The 17,876-nt window shown below is 34.5% G+C and overlaps 1 protein-coding gene across 1 annotated transcript; it reads left to right on the top strand.

Moving 5' to 3' along the window:
• Window positions 1-556: 556 nt before the first annotated feature.
• On the top strand, window positions 557-4,925 carry LOC107404954 (wall-associated receptor kinase 5). Its single transcript, XM_060819464.1, has 3 exons — window positions 557-725; window positions 2,842-3,045; window positions 3,763-4,925. Exons 1-3 carry the CDS (start codon window positions 557-559, stop codon window positions 4,923-4,925), a joined length of 1,536 nt encoding a protein of 511 aa, XP_060675447.1.
• The last annotated feature ends 12,951 nt before the right edge of the window (window positions 4,926-17,876 follow it).

Genomic DNA, 17,876 nt, shown 5'->3' with positions numbered 1-17,876 from the left:
ATTTCTATTGTTATAGCAGCAGCAACAACAACAACAACAATAGTAGAATCTTCTCATAAGTCCATTTCCTGGCCTAACTGCCCTGACCACTGCGGTGAAGTAAAAGTTCCATGCCCTTTTGGCATAACCCCAGGTTGTTCCCTCCCTGGAAATGGAAAATTTTACCTCAATTGCACCCAATCGTCCCTATATCTGAATTCAAGTAACCTTCAAGTAACAAACATAACCGTAGATGGTGAGGTGAGCGTCATAAACTTTATAGGCTGAGATTGTTATGCGAAGAATGGCGTACGAGAAAACAGCAGACCCTGGCTCTCGCTAGAAAATTATAACGTTTCTTCTGATAGAAACGCGTTCATAGCGGTGGGCTGTAACACTTTTGCAACCATTAGAGGTTATAGGGGCGTAAGAGAGTACAATACTGGTTGCGTTTCCACATGCGATAATGTGGACTTTGACAGTTTTACTAGCAATAATCAGTCTTGCTCAGGCGTGGGGTGTCACTTTTGTATATGACTTTAACCCATGCAGCTAGGCTTTCGTGGTTGAGCAAGGAATGTTCAACTTCTCCAATTCCAGTTTCCGAGAATTGAATCGCACAGAACTGCTTCCAATTGTTTTTAATTGGGGGATTGGGAATGATAGCTGTGATGAAGCAAAGAAGAGAGCCAACTACGCATGCAAAGGGAACAATGTCAAGTGTGTGAACGCTAGCAATGCAGCTGGTTACCTCTGCCGTGTTTGCCTGATTATGAAGGGAACCCACACGTACCAGATGGTTGCCACGGTAATGATTCTCAATTTCAACTCTCAATTTATTTTTAACGTACGCTGCATCAAACATGAACATGTACAAATGATAGCCAAACCTTTTCCAAAAATAATAATAAATAAAATTAAAAAAAAAAAGTACAGAACAAAACAAAATTACAAAATTAAAAAAAAAAAAAAAAACTGAAATTTTTTATTGAAAAAAACCAAAACTTTTGAGTTCAGTAAATGAAGAAGGACACGTGGCTACTTTTCCTCCTCTCGTTTTTTCCAAGAACGTTTGCAGATGTCCTTGTTGCAAGTTTTCCTTTTAAGCTCGAGGGCAAATTTTATTTAGAAGCTTTTAATTTTACTAAATTTAAGGTAGATGTTATATATTTTTGAAAAATTAACATTATTTTTTTATTTTTTTTATAAAAGTTAGAAAAGATTTTTCTATCAATTTTTATCAATTAGTTTTAACAATTAAAATTAAACCATACAAAAATAAAAGTACAGTTAATATTTAATAATTAAATTACATTGTAAAAATACAATTACAATCAAAAAATGCTAAAATTAACTGATAATAATAAAAAGTATAAATATAAATATGATGATTAGAAATATAGAACAAACCAAAAAGGTTTAAAAAGAAAAATGATTTTTGGAATTTAGTTTTCTAGGATTCAATTTTTTAAAACATAATTTTTCTATTGGTTTGTTTAGTAAGTAATGGAAAAGTTATAATTTATAAATAATTAAATTTAAAATTGTATAATAAATTAAAAATAAATATATATTTTAAAAAAATTCAAAACTAATTTATCTGAGATTTTCAAAATGACATTTATATATGTGGAAACAACTTTCTCATATATTTTTCTATATTGATATGAATCTAATTTTCTGGATCCACACTTTTTCACTTTACAATAAACATTCAAAAAACAAAAAAATTATCATTTTTCTAAAAAAATTAAATTTTCACTAATCTTATTTTTATCTAAGCATAGCGTAAGTTTAACAACTGAGAAGTCCAATATTTATTTTTAAAATTTTAGCATCATGCCCTTTCCCAATCATGTGTCTTGTATCATGGTAGAAGTGTTTTTATTTTTTATTTTTTTGGCTTTCCCTTATACCCAACCCCAGGTGACTCGAACCCGTGCAGCTGAGGCACGGGTAGTGGCGCTCGACCATTGAGCTATGGCCACTTCACTTTGTATCATGTAGAAGTTATATATTTATATACAAGACTTTTAATTTTTAAAATGATGCAATTTAAATTTTTTTAACCTTTCAACTCAACAATTTAAATTTTTAATTTTTCTGCAACTTGAACTTTTTAAACTTTAATTGATGATATTTTAACACATTCCACGTAATAAATACTAAATTATATTAAATTTTAAAATATAAAATACTGTGAAGCCGAAAATTTTAAAACAAATTTTGCAAATTTATATTTATAATATGTCTTAGTTTAAAATTTAATATAATTAATACTGATAAAGGTGATGTACTCCAACTATTTTTATAAACTAAAAAGTACCAAAGTATAAAATTTTAAAAATAATTTTAATAATTTTGAACCTTATAGTCAAATGTTAATCAAAGTTAAATTTATAATAAATTAAAAATTAAAAACCTAAATTACTAAATTGAAAAATCGAAAACTAAAATCCTATATTGATTATACCCCAGTACAATTAATCCTAGAAACAATTACCATGGTATATTTTTTTATTTATTATAGCAAAGTTTGATTAATAATTATAGCTAAACTTTTTTTCTTTTTTTTTTTTTCTCTGAGAAGACATGTATCAATTGGAAACAACCATTACCTCAGATGCTAGAATATGTAAAGGCCACATAGTGCCCTCTTTTACTAAATAACCACATTCGAGCACCTGAGAGATGTTTGATTACCAAAAAATAAAAAAAAAATTAAATAAATAAAAAAGAAAAAAAGAAGAGCATTGACATTAAGGCATAGTTCCATCATTTACAGTAGAAATTATTACAACTTGATAAAATAAATAAATATATAAAATAACTCTCGGTTTTTGTTTTATTTTATTTTTCCAGATATCGATGAGTGCAAAGATCCAAACAGCTGTGCAGAAAATAGTCACTGCCAGAATTTAGCTGGGAATTGGACTTGCATTTGTCCAGAAGGATATCACTATGGAAAAGAAACGGGTTGCAGCAATAGTAATCATTCTCTTTTTCTGCTGAATAGCAATAGTAATCATTCTCGGAGATTAGTTCTGTTGCTCTGTATTGCAATGGGTACGTATATTTTGGTACTGTATTAATTTATTACATGCGTCTTAATTAATCGTCACATCCCACATTAATACTATATTAGAATAAAAATTAATCTAATAATACATAACGTACTGTATTAATTTATCACATGCGTCTTAATCAATCGTCACATCCCACGTTAATATTATATTAGAATAAAAATTAATCTAATAATACATAATTGGGTTATTGCAAAAAAAAAAATAAATAAATAACAAAACAAAAATAAAAACAGAACAAATTTTTAGACCTAGATAACACCGCTGGCTCATCATGTTTTTCATTTTAACAAAAAGAAAATGAATAATGAAACACTTATTTATAGGTTTGATCAAGGCATACACCTCAAATAATTTTGAGACCTAAGACTGAATTTTAACGTTTAGGTAGGAAAAGTTTATTATGCTCCTGGAAGCACTGAAAATTTGCTCGAAGATACATCAAACATACAATAATTAGAATAAATATTTATATTGTCTAAAATTTTTTTCAAACTTATTTTTAAGATTTTTAATATGGGAAAACATTAATTTTTTTCAATCGTTTTGAACGGCTTTTTCTTCTCAAAGCATCTACATAGAACAGATCCCTATGTGCCATTACAAAACTTTCATTATTCTTTCCCTGTATATTGAAATAAGAATCTAGCTTAGTTATTGTTTGGTTAACAGGAGACGATTATTTCTTAAATACGTGCAGGTGTAAGCACAGCACTGACTGTTATTTCCCTAACATGTTGGGGAATGACCAAAAAAAAGATTATCAAACTGAAAAAGCAGTTCTTCGAACAAAATGGTGGATTAATGTTGCAGCAACATTTGTCAAGTCGTGGACAATCTCTTGAGACCACAAAAATTTTCAGTGCTGAAGAATTAAAAAGAGCCACAGACAATTTCCATGAAAGCAGAGTTCTTGGTCAAGGAGGCTATGGAATAGTTTATAAAGGAGTACTACCATCTAATAACATCGTGGTTGCCATTAAGAAGTCCAAATTTGGTGCTGAAACATGTAATGAACAATTCATCAATGAGGTGATTGTGCTGATGCAAATAAACCAAAGAAATGTGGTGAAGCTCTTCGGTTGCTGTTTAGAGACAGAAGTTCCTCTGCTGGTTTATGAGTACATTGAAAATGGGACTCTTCTCGAACATATTCACAGCAAAGGGCAAGGAAGATCATCACTTTCCTGGGAAGTCAGATTGAGGATAGCAACCGAAACTGCAAGCGCATTAGCCTATCTCCATTCTGCAACTTCTACGCCTATTATACACAGAGATGTCAAAACTGGAAATATACTCCTTGACCAAAAGTACACAGCAAAAGTTTCAGACTTTGGAGCTTCACGGTTGATTCCTCTGGACCAAAATCAACTTAAAACTGTTGTACAAGGGACATTTGGGTACTTGGGTCCAGAATACATTCATACAAGCCAGCTAACAGAAAAGAGTGACGTCTATAGTTTTGGAGTTGTTCTGGAGGAGCTACTAACGGGCAGGAGGGTTATGTCATTCGATAGACCTGAGAATGAAAGAAACCTGACGCCGTTCTTTGTTTCATCAATGAAAGAGGATAAATTATTCCATATTCTTGACGATGACATAATCATTGATGGAAATACAGAGGCATTGAAGAACGTTGCCAACCTTGCCAAAAGATGTTTAAGGATAAAAAGTGAGGAAAGACCTAGTATGAAAGAAATAGCAATGGAGCTAGAAGGGCAGAGAGCTATGGATATGCATCAATGGGGGACAGGTGATGTGGGTTCACAAGAAACAGAATACTTGCTTACCGAGGATCCTCCTTCTGACCTCTATTCTATTTATATTAGTGAACCAATGTGTTCCCAGGAGATGAGTAGCTGATGTGGCTTCTTCTGAGGGAGTTAAGCAATCTAAGCTGAGCTAGGAATACTTTGTTTCTTAGTTGGGATTTGACAAGATCAAGGGGTTGTTACTGTAGTTAAAATTCAGTTAGTTTGTTAAAGAGGTCTGAGTGTGTCTCAAAATTCCGCAGCTTTTACATTTACAAACCTGTATTTCTCTTCAATAAAATGAAAATTCATTTACAATTGCAATTCCTACAGTTCTTCCCTGTTATTCTTTAATTCAGCTTCTTTAACTACGATGATCAAGGGCGGATACATAATTTACTGATAGCCAATAAAATAATTCTGAGGATGTAAGACGGTCAACAGATGGGTTTCAGCAGTCACTTACAGAGTCATTGGGTTATATTTCTACCAAAGTATATAAGGATATAAACAAAATTCATATAAATTTCGGCTTAAAATTGTAGTCTTCTGAGATAAAATCAGTAGTACATCACAAATGACTATAAAAGACTGCTACAAATGAAATAGTACTGTTACAATTTCAGCAACACAAACATTCAAGAAATTAAATAATAAACTAGATCAAAACACCACAAAATTTACAAAGTTCAATTCAAGATTGAATCTACATCCTCGGAGCTCCACAAGGAGTTCAAATGCACTATAACTGAATGTGTTTTACAGCTTATTTAGTTCTCTTTCTTTGTTTTAGAAGCTCCACCTAAAACCCATATACCAGACCCAAAATCCCCTTTTACAACCTTTCTCACCTCACAACTCTCACCCAAGAGATTATTAAAGAGAAAACCTTAAAGGGAAAGAGAAAGAGAACTTAAATTATATTAACACCAAAGAAAACGGTTGCTGCAGAATTGTTGCTGCCGCAGAACTATTGCTACATATCTCTATTGCTGTTAGGACTCTTGGAAAGCCTTTACGTGACTGCCAGCTTCTCTTTAAACCACTAAGCCAAAACTCACAGTTTTGTTTAATGATATAAGGTTGAAACGACGTAGTTTTGATGACAGCAACTATGCAGAAAAAATAACTCAAGCTTTGACTTCTTTGAATCACATAACCAACAATCTCCGCCTTGATTCAAATAAGTCAGGCAATATAAAGTGCATTGAACTTCCTTTGCTTCTCAGCTCACTTTCTTCATTATCAACCTGTATCAATCTTGAGCAAACTTTTGCAAAACTCAAGCTTGCTCACAGGTAACACCTTAGTTCCTATATCTGCAGAATTCCTTTCTGTGGATATCTTTTCCAACTTTACCAAACCTTCCTCAACCACATCTCTATTAAAATGATATTTAATATCAATATGCTTAGTCTTCTCATGAAAAACTGGATTATTACAAAGTTGAATAGAACTCTGACTATCTGAATAAACCACGACCTTGTGCTCCAACAACTTCAACTCTTCTAACATGCCTTTCAACCAAAGTGCTTCCTTCATAGCTGCTGTTGCTGCAACATATTCAGCCTCAGCTGTGGAAAGAGCTACCTGAGACTGTAATTGTGATTTCCAACTAACACAATTGTCACACACAGTAAATATATAAGCTGAAGTAGATCTTCTTCTATCTCTATCTCCTCCATAATCAGCATCTACATAGCCTCTAAGTACCACACCATCTTTGCAATGATTAAATACTAAACCAAAATTTGAAGTTCCTTTCAAATACCTTAACAGCCACTTCATAGCTTCCCAATGTTCTCTTCCTAGATTAGCCATATACCTACTCAAAACACTAATCGCATGAGCCAAATCCGATCTACAACAAATCATGGTGTACATGACAGAACCAACTGCATTGGAGTATGGAACACCAGCTATTTCCTCTTGTTCTTCTTCAGTGCTAGGACAAAGCTTTGCAGATAACTTGTAGTGATTTGCCAAAGGAACACTTGTTGATCTTGATTCTGAAATTGAAAATCTAGAAAGGATTTTGGAATGTAATCTTCCTAATTCAAGAATAACCAATTCTTTCCTCTCTTTCTTTTTAATACTCATTCCCAAAATCTTCTTTGCAGGTCCAAGCTCCTTCATATCAAATTCAGCTTTCAAAGCTTCCTTAACTTGATTGATAGTCTCTAAACTTTGACCAGCAAGCAACATGTCATCCACATATAGAAGTAGATAAACTGAAAAATTAATATTTTCACCTTTGTAATACAAATAGCTATCATAACTACTCCTTTTAAAACCAATTCTAATTACATAGGTGTCAAACCTCTTGTACCATTGCCTAGGGGATTGTTTCAGCCCATATAATGACCTTTTTAATAGGAAAACCAGCTCCTGTTTTGAATTCTTCACCTCAAAACCTTCAGGTTGTTTCATATAAATTGTCTCATCTAATTCTCCATGTAAAAAAGCTGTCTTAACATCTAGCTGCTCCAATTCCCAATTGAAATGAGCTACCAAAGATAGTATTACTCTAATAGTTGTATACTTGATCACAGGAGAAAAGATTTCCTTGTAATCTGTACCTTCTACTTATGTGAATCCTTTGGCCATAAGTCTAGCTTTAAATCTTATAGATTCTGAATCTGTCACACCTTCTTTCACCTTGAAAATCCATTTGCAATCTACCAACTTCTGATCTTTTGGTTTGGAAACTAAAATCCATGTCTAATTCTTATGCAGAGATTCTAACTCCTCTAATATGGCATTTTGCCACTGCTTAGCTTGTTTACCTCTTATTGCCTCGGTATATGACTGTGGTTCATTTTCTGAAAGATCCTGATATGAAACCAAAGCAAACATATTATAATCAAAAGGATTAAATTTGGTTGGGGTTCTTACCACCCTTCGTTCTCTATCTCTGGCAAGTTGGTAATGTTGTAGTGGATTATACTACTGTGAGATGACAGATCTTTGATTTTGTTGAGGTGTTGTCTCTCCTTGAGGTACATCTACTACTTCAAGCGATTGTACTTGCTGAAATTCACCTGTTTCACCTATTGGCTATTGAGTTTCTTTACTACTTGGCTGGTTATAAGGCTCCACCTCAAACTGTACCGTATTTTTAGTAGGTGTTTTACTAGAATCTGCAACTTGATCACTCAAACAAGGCATTATATCTTCCTTAAACAAAACATCTCTACTAATAACTGTTTTATAGCTTTTTGAGTCTCTAACCCATAATCTATATCCTTTAACTCCCTCAGGATAGCCTAGAAAAACATATTTAATAGACTTAGGCTCAAGTTTTCCATCATTATGATGTACATAAGCTGCACATCCAAAAACTTTCAGTTTTGTATAATCCCCTGGGTGACCACTCCACTTTTCTTCTGGAGTTTTCAACTCCATAGCTGTTGAAGGGCATCTATTAACTAAATATGCTGCTGTCATAATAGCCTCACCCCAGAAAAGCTTTGGTAAACCAGAACTAGTGAGCATACATCTAACCTTTTCTAATAACGTTCTATTCATCCTCTCATCAACACCATTTTGTTGAGGGGAATATGGAACTGTTTTGTGTCTCAAGATGCCATTTTCTTTACAAAAATTATCAAATTCATAATTGCAAAAATCAAGACCATTATCAGTTCTTAAAACTTTGAGTTTCTTGCTGGTTTGGTTTTGTACTAAAGCATGCCAGAATCTGAATTTTGTAAAAGCTTCATTTTTATGCTTTAAAAGAAAAACCCAAACCTTTCTAGAGAAATCATCAACAATAGATAAAAAATACCTATTACCTCCATGAGTTAGTGTTGTTGAAGGTCCCCACAAATCTGCATGTGCAAAATCCAAGATTGAGGTTGATTTGTGTGAGCCTAGCTTGAAACTCAACTTGTGTTGCTTCCCCAAAATGCAATACTCACAGAATTCTATTTTACTGATCTTATTTGTTCCAAAGAAACCTTGTTTGTTCAGTACTTGAAGCCCCTTTTCACTAATGTGCCCCAATCTTCTATGTCATAGTTGTGTTTCATCATGATTTTCTGAACTTGCAGCTGCCGTAAAGCCTATTACTGTTTGCCCTTGAAGAATATATAGTCCATTCCTCTTGATACCTTTCATAACTGTCAAAGCTCCCTTTGAAATCTTCATTTGTCCATTTTCAAATTTGCAAGAGTATCCAGCTTCATCCAATACCCCAACAGAAATCAAATTTCTTTGTAAATCCGGTACATGCCTCACATTGCTCAATATTCTAACGACTCTATCTGTCGTTTTGATTGAGATATTGCCTATCCCAACCACATTGAAAGCCATATTGTTTCCCAATAGAACCTGTCCACCACTGATCCTTTTGTAGTTCCTAAACCAATCCTCTCTTGGACACATGTGAAAGGTGCAGCCTGAGTCTAGTATCCATTCTTGATTTGCTTGATCAGTTGATATAGCACGAACATCACCAGTTTCACTTTCATTGCTAGCTAGAGCAGCATCTCCATCTTCCTCAGATCTTTTTCTATTTTCTCTACTTTCTTTGTTCTTCCTTTTGTAACAATCTTTGATAAAATGCCCTTCTTTTTTACAATAGAAGCACCTTTTTTCCTCCTGTTCTGGACTTAGATCTACTCTTCCCCCTAGATTTGCCTCTCCAATTATTATTATACTTTCCAGAATCTCTACTACCTTTTCTGCCTCTAGTAATAAGTCCTTCTCCATGTATATTTTCTTGTTTTTCAATTTTCATCTCCAATTCCTTGGATCTTAAAGAACTTATTACAATTTCAATAGTTAGAACCTCTCTCCCATATTTAATTACATTCTTTACTTCCTTGTAGCTTTCAGAAATTGAATTTAGTAAAATCACAGCTTGGTGCCCATCTGAAAACTTTTCATTACAGTTTGCTAAACCCAAGCACAACCTATTAAAATCATCTAGATTTTCATCTAAATCCTTAGAAGGATTCATCTTGAATCCAAAGAATTTTTCTAGAAGATATATTTTGTTAGGAACAGATTTTACAGAATATAATTGTTCTAATTTTTTCCAAAGAGCAAAGGTAGTAACTGAATCATTTACCTTTCTCATAACACTATCTGCAAGATGGAGGATTATGGTGCTATAAGCTATCTCATCCATATCCTTCTTCTTTGATTCGGTCAGTTCTGAAGGGAAGGAATTTTCTAATACTTTTTCCACTCTCTGCTGGACTAGAATAGCCTTCATCTTTTGCCTCCAGAGAAGAAAATCCCCTTTGCCATTGAATACTTCAAGTTCAACTTTTGAACCCATAAGTTGCTTCTTAGGAATTTTATCAAACACGTTGCAGGCAGGAATTAATTTCTCTAATCCTTGAATGTATTGAAAATGCTCTGATACCACTGTTACAATTTCAGCAACACAAACATTCAAGAAATTAAATAATAAACTAGATCAAAACACCACAGAATTTACGAGGTTCGATTCAAGATTGAATCTATGTCCTCGGAGCTCCACAAGGAGTTCAAATGCATTATAACTGAATGTGTTTTACAGCTTATCTAGTTCTCTTTCTTTGTTTTAAAAGCTCCACCTAAAACCTATATACCAGAGCCAAAATCCCCTTTTACAACTTTTCTCACCTCACAACTCTCACCCAAGAGAATAATAAAGAGAAAACCTTAAAGGGAAAGAGAAAGAGAACTTAAATTATATTAACATCAAAGAAAACGGTTGCTGGAGAATTGTTGCTGCTGCAGAACTGTTGCTACTGTAGAACTATTGCTGCATATCTCTATTACTGTTAAGACTCTTGGAAAGCCTTTATGTGACTGTCAGCTTCTCTTTAAACCACTAAGCCAAAACTCACAGTTTTGTCTAATGATATAAGGTTGAAACGACGTAGTTTTGATGATAGCAACTATGCAGAAAAAAATAACTCAAGCTTTGAATTCTTTGAATCACATAACCAACAAGTACAAACGAGAATTTTTGTGGCTGTGCAAGTAACGGTGCATGCAAGGCTTGCTTTGCTGAACGACTATATTTGCATGTGTTATTGTTCATTCAATATGGTTTTAGTTCGCCGCAAATTCTAATTTTCTAGAATGAAGTTTTGAGTCTGTGTTGCATTGGAGAAGAAATTTTCAGTTGATCTTGCTAAAACTCCAACAGGTGATGATCACAAAAGTCACAGGAGCAGACATTAACAAATTTGATGACAGCAACTTTGGGGTCGGGATATTTTTAAGAAGAAGATGATATTCAGTGTTCCAGACTGCGAAATTCTTGTAGAAGGATTGGTTATTGGGGGGAAAAACAAAAAAAAAAAAAAAAAAAGCAAACAGAGAAGAGTTATGCATATAGAACATGAAAAAAAAAATGTCATTTTCTTTGAATTGGTCACATGATGAAAGAAATTAAGTTTTAGCAATGTTGTACATCTATCTCTGGAATGAAAGATGGTTGGTTACTTCAGGACCATAGATTATAGGCAACAGACCGTTGCGTAAGCTGGAGAGCAAAGAAGAAAGGCAAATTCGAGAATTGGGACTAATGAGCGCTATTTAAGCATTTGGAATGATAGATGGGCATTTGGAGAAGCTCTATTTGTTTATCACACATATGTGACTGAAGTCTTGATGTGCAACCAAAGTTAAAATTTTATTTTATTTTTTGATGGTGAGTGCTCAATAATGCCATTTCGATCAGGGTAGAGTAGAAGAAAAGATTAACTTTTTGATGATGACAGTTTCCTTTGTTGCTTAGAGGGATCCAAGACTATACAACATTTTTTTTTTCAGTGCTTTTACATACAATTGTTTTGGTTTGATAACTATCTGGCTCCGAAATTGAAACCAAAGTACTTCAAATTTTTGGGGTGGCTCCTTCAGATGCTTGCCAGTTTCTCTGACTTGGGTGCAATAGGGAACAAATTGTAATAGTTTATGACACATACAGCATGGTGGTTTATATGGAAAGAAATAAATTCTTAGCTTTTTGGGGACAAAAAAAGAAAAGAAAAAAAGTATTGGAACTACAAGTCAAATGAATGTAGTTTAATATTCGAATTCGACTTTGATTTTGACTTAAACTTTTATTATAGATTTTCTAATACCCTCTCTCTCTTTTCTTTTCTTTTTTTTATGAACTAATATATCCTCTACTTAGTAGTGTTTTTATGATAAATCTAATCAATCCCATCTTATGTGATATTAAATATTGTTCAAAAAGAGGGATGAAAAAGTTAAATAGATATTTAAAAGATAAATATCGAATAGGTAACTAGTAGATATTTAGAAAAATAAAGGATATAAATATTATTACGATAATAGTCATGTAATAGCCGGTTTCCATAGGAGCTCTCGGATTGCTACCACAGACTTTGCTGCAACTAGTTTCACTTGAAATATCACCATTTGGACAAATGCAAGTCCAATTCCCAGGTAAATTCTCAGTCTGGAACTTACACCCCCTGAAGAGCCCAGGTCCAGATGGATTCTCAGGCATTTTCTTTAGGAGTTATTGGAGAATTGTCCAAAAGAAGGTTGTGAATTTTACCCAGGAATGCTTCATGTTAAAAAGAATCCCATACCCGGCCAACAAAACCTTTCTGGTTCTCATCCCAAAAGTGAACCAACCTCAAAATTTCAACCAATTCAGACCAATCAGCTTTTGCAATTTTGTTTACAAAATTGTAGCGAAAATCCTTGCCACAAGACTTACCATTCTAGTTGATAAGTTTATTTTCCATAACCAAGGGACTTTCGTAAAAGGTCGGTGGATTGCAAAGAACACCATCATTGCTCAAGCGGTAGTCTATAAGGTCCATTCCCACAAAGGAAAGAAAGGCTTGATGGTTATAAAAATTGACCTCAAAAAACCTACGACCGCCTAGAGTGGATCTTTATCGACAAGGCTATAGAGTTGTGGGGTTTCTCCATGGATTTTCGGTGGATGATTCGGAGCTGTTTGAGCTCGGTTAACTTCTCTTTATTGCTCAATGGGAGCATCTGTGGATCGTTCAAGCCTGAAAGAGGCATCCGCCAAGGTGACCCTGAATTTCTTACTAGGATTCTTGCCAAAGAAGAGGAACAAGGTCAAGTCCATGGCATTAAAGTTGCTCGTAATGTCCCAGGAATTTCTCACCTCATGTAGGCAGATGACCTCCTAATAATGTGCCGAGTAGAACTTGCAGAAGCTGGAATTATCAAAGACTGGTTAGACACTTATTGCAGCTGGTTGGGACAGGCTAAATCTAATATCCTCTTCTCCAAATCCACCTCCAAAAATGATAGGAGGTTAATTAGAGACTATTTAGGATTTAAGGATATGGGAGGTAAAGCTATTTACCTTGGTAACTCCTTAGTATTGGGAAGAAATAAGACAAAAGAGTTTTTTAGACTCAAAGAAAAAGTTAGTTGCAAACTCGAAGGGTGGAACAAACACCTCTTCTCCAAGGTTAGAAAAGCCACCCTTATCAAATTAGTGGTACAAGCTATCCCAACTTATACCATGACCACCCATCTTCTCCTGACAGATGTTTGTGATGATCTTAATGCTCTCGTGCGCAAGTCTTGGTGGAAGTCTGATCCTAAGACTTCGAGTTTCTTGGCCTTGAAAGCTTGGAAAGATATCTGCAAATCCAAGGACTTGGGTGGCATGGGATTTAGAAGGTTTAAAGACATGAATTTGACTTTACTGGCTAAGCTTGGTTGGAAGATGGCCAAGGGGGAGCATTGCTTATGGACACAGACTCTTAGAGTGAAATATCGTCAAAATTCTACATTCTTTGGATACAAGGCGAAGAGAGGGGCTTCAAGAGTTTCGTAAGGTTTGATCAAGTCTCTGAAAATCCTTCGCAAAGGTTCCTGCTACCGCATAGGAGATGGGTCCACTATTGATATATAGCAGGATCCTTGGCTCACTGACCACCCTAATAAGACCCCCACAACAATGAAAAACTTAGATATCACAAACCAAAGATGGGTTTACGAGCTCTGGGATGAGACAAGAACCTGCTGGAATGAGAGACTAATTCAGTAAATTTGTGACACAGCGTCAGCTGAAGCAATTCTTCTATTGGAATTACCAAGAGTTCCATGTAAAGATAAACTTATTTGGCAAGAAAACATTGAAGGGATATTCTCAGTTACAAGTTGCTACAACATCCTCTTTAAAGATGAATGGAATAAAGAAGCCTATGGAGTTTGGAAGAAACTTTGGAAGCTAAAAGTCCATGAATGTCTCAAGATCTGTCTTTGGAGAGTCCTTGCAAAAGCAATTCTCACTCGGGAGGTTATTTTCAACAAAACAGGTCAAGGAGATTAGTGTTGTGTTCTTTGTGGAGCAGAGCTTAAAACATCCTTTCATATTTTTAAGGAATGCCACAGCATTAGAAGGCTTGCCTTTGCAAGCAATTGGGGCTACAAACTTGACTGCTCGAAAGTCTCTAATATAGAAAAGCTCTTGGTTTTTTGTATTGATCCAAAGCCAGAAGTTTGTTTCCAGAATATGGAGGGAAGAACAATTTTAATTTTTCTTGCCTCTCTTATGTATGCTGCCTGGAACCATAGGAATGAGAAGATTTTCTCCAAGACCTCCTCAAATACAGAATTAGTGTTCCGATTCAATTGGACAGTCGAAAGTTCTTGGCTTTGGGGGAAGCAGTAAAAAATTCATCCTTTTCTCTTAAGGAAACATGGAAAGCCCCTCCAGAGGGTTGGAGGAAGATCAATGTGGATGCAACCTTCTTTAATGGCCAAGCAGGCGACTGTAAAGGAAATCGTCTTTCCCTCGCCTCAAATTTGGTTACCTGTAACTCTCCTTTGGAAGCTGAACTCAAAGCATTTGCCCGGATCGCAAGCCTTGTAGCAGAGCGGAATTGGGATAAGATCTGCTGATCTTCTGACACTTCCTTGGTTGTCAAGGGCATTTCCGAGCAAGAGGATCCCTCTGCATGGTCTATCAGAAATGATCTCCTTCTTATTAGGTCATTTTTTGCCAAATTCAATTGGTCTATTTCCTGGAATTCTAGGTTGTCTAACTTTGAAGCAAATTTGCTTGCCAAAAAAGCTTTACATGACAATTTGATTTTTGACTGTAGTGATAGTTTTGTCTCTCTTCCAGGAGACCTTTTGAATATATTGGCCACTGACATGCTGGGAGGTGGCCTCTCCTTGTAATTTCTCCTTTTTTGGAGGCTTTTGTGCTTTTGGCAATGAAATTTCTTTTCATAAAAAAAAAAAAAAAATCCCAAGTAAATTCTGACAAGTACTGCTTTTGTCGCAGGGGTTTGAAATTTTGCACTCATCGATATCTGCAAGAAAAGCAAAAACATGGATATTCCAACATAATGGGGATTCAACCTAAATATTAGTTTTAGAGGTTTTTTTTTTTTTTTTTTTTTTTTTTTTTTTTTTTAAATTATTGACATTGTCATCTTATTACGGGTTCAAACCTGAACAGGGAAAAGTAAATAAGCATGGCACTTGGCAACTTGGTTGCAATCTTGGCCACAAATATTAATTTTAAATTTTCAGCTATAGATCTTGGCTGCAAATATTAGTTTCAAAGTTTCAGCTACAGGAAGCCCACCAATGTATTAATCAAATAAATACAGTATTATAAAAAACAAAGTCACCAGCAATTTTGTGAATCAAACTTATATAATTATGTAACATAAAGCATTTAGAGCTGGCCCTGACCATGAGCTTGCTGTGCAATGGCACAAGGCTCCATTTTGGTCGGGGCCCCATTTCCTAAATATATATTTTAAATATTTTTTAATTTTTTTATAAATATTTAATATAGTTTAAAATATTGAAATATTAATTATTTTAATAAAAATTCTAAAAGAGATGGTCCCTTTTTATTATTTTTTGTTGTACTTGTTAATTAGCCATTAATACCTTTAAATGATATTTTTTTTATAAAAAAAATACAACCATAATTATTTTTTCCCCCAATGAAGCTATAATTTTGTGTGATTAATTTTTATATTTCTTGGATATATACAACATACAAATTTCTTTCATACTCTTACTCTTTTTTATTTTCTTTATCTTTTAAGTCTTTGTATTTTTTTCCATTTAAAATCCAACTTGCTTTGTTAAGATCTCCATTTTTTCTTTAAAAAAAAAAAAAACAAATTGATGAATTATACAGAGATCAACTTTTAGAGACAAGCTCAATAATAAACCCAGTTTAGACCCCATAGGGTATGTACACATATAGTATATATGTAATTTTGGATCTTCTTAATTTAAAAAAAAAATAAATCATTTTCGCTCATTGTATTTTTTTATTTTTTTCAAGTTTTGATTAAAAAAAAACGAAAAACAAAAAAAAAAAAAACAAAAAACAAAAAAAAAAAAACAAAAACAAAAATCTAAACTATAAAGTTGGTCTGAGCCCCAAAATCTCATGGCGGGCCCTCAAAGTATTAGTCAAACTTTAGTTATTGTGGCTAATTTCGTTATTTAAAAATTTTCCGATTTAAATTTGTGTTGAGTTTCAATTTTCTCTGAAGTATTTTTAATTCTCGCTAAGTTATCCCCGAAAAATGGCATAATATAAAATTATACTGCCTTCCCTTAATATTTTAATTGGAGCAATTAACGAAATTAACCATCAAATTTTCGAATAAACAGCCTCTGTCCGATATTTGTGTGTGTATATATATATATATATATATATATTTTTTTTTTGGGCGTATTATTATAATGTATATACTTGAGAAAATTCGTAACTATAAGAGGAATGAATCAATCACCTTGGCAACCATCTGAGAGGTATGGGTTACCTTCATAACCAGGCAAACACTGGCAAAGGTAACCAGGCCCATTGCTGGCTTCAACACACTTACTAATATTCCCTTTGCATGCGAAGTCCTCTCTACTCTCTGTTTCATCACATGAGCTCCCCTCCCCAATCGCCCAATTCAAAACTATCGGAACCATCTCTGTGTCATTAAAATCTCGGAAACTGGTTCTGGAAAAGTTAAACTTACTTTCTACAACAACGAAGGCATAGCTGCAGGGATTTAACTTATGCACAAAAGTGTGGTTGTAGAAGCTACTCAACCCCACCGTGATATTCTTAAGTCCACTGGGTATAGAAGTCTGGCAACAACTAACGCCCGAGCAAGAAGACTCAGTAGTATAGCTATCAATTCTGTCGCATGAGGATATACACCCTGTTATATACTCTGTTTCGCCTCTGTAACCAGAAATAATTGCGTAAGTGTCGCAGCCGACAGCGGTGAACTTGTTCTTGGCAGAAGAGATGTGGAAGTTGGAGAGCCTGGTTCTGGGTCTGTTGTTGATCACTTGCATTCCTTCCTCGTCGTAACAATCTCGGGCTCCATAATGCATAATCCCCAGTTCACCTTCCAGGGATATATTTGTAATTTGAAGGTTGCCATTACTTAGAAATGGTGTAGGACTAAGAAGCTGGGAATTAGATTGGCTGCAATTGATGGAAAATTTTTCAGACAAGTAACAGCCCTGGGATGTACCAAAAGGGTATGGAATTTTCACATCGCCACAGCGGTCAGGGCAACCAGGCAATGATACTGATTGAGATTCTACTATTTTTGTTGTTTCCACGGCTGCTAAAATGATGAGGATCATCTTTCTATCTAAGAATTCCAAGTCCTTGAAGGATTTATTAAAACAAATAATATGAACTGGTATATTTTATTCAAGAGTCAATGTGTGGTTATATACAAGTTCACGTGATAAAGATAATCACATGTAAGGCTGGCATATATATCAGATACATCAGTTAGGCTATATACATCAGATACGTCAGTTAGACTAAGTACAATCCTTATAGGATATAGCTTCTTCAGATATGTTTGCTTTATCTAATGACACACCAGCTGGTTGTACGCTGTTCTATCATCCCCCCTCAAGCGAAATGGGGGACTAGCAACATTGAGCTTGTCACGAAGCTGTTGAAAACGAGTAGTTGGAAGCACTTTTGTGAAGATGTCAGCTATTTGGTCAGTCGTAGAAACATGCCGAATGTCCAAAACTTGTTGAAGCGCTTTGTCACGTACAAAATGAATGTCTACCCCAATGTGTG

Source organism: Ziziphus jujuba, chromosome 1 (genome assembly GCF_031755915.1).
Source record: "Ziziphus jujuba cultivar Dongzao chromosome 1, ASM3175591v1".
Taxonomy (NCBI): Eukaryota; Viridiplantae; Streptophyta; class Magnoliopsida; order Rosales; family Rhamnaceae; genus Ziziphus; species Ziziphus jujuba.
The sequence above is the reverse complement of the archived record's forward strand: the minus strand, read 5'-3'. Positions and strand labels throughout refer to the sequence as shown.

Coding starts and splice junctions, on each gene's coding strand:
- LOC107404954 (XM_060819464.1), top strand. CDS start 557: ATGTTCAACTTCTCCAATTCCAGTTTCCGAGAATTGAATCGCACAGAA. Junction 726..2,841: donor GAACGCTAGCAATGCAGCTG/GTTACCTCTGCC, acceptor TTATTTTTCCAG/ATATCGATGAGTGCAAAGAT. Junction 3,046..3,762: donor GTTGCTCTGTATTGCAATGG/GTACGTATATTT, acceptor AAATACGTGCAG/GTGTAAGCACAGCACTGACT.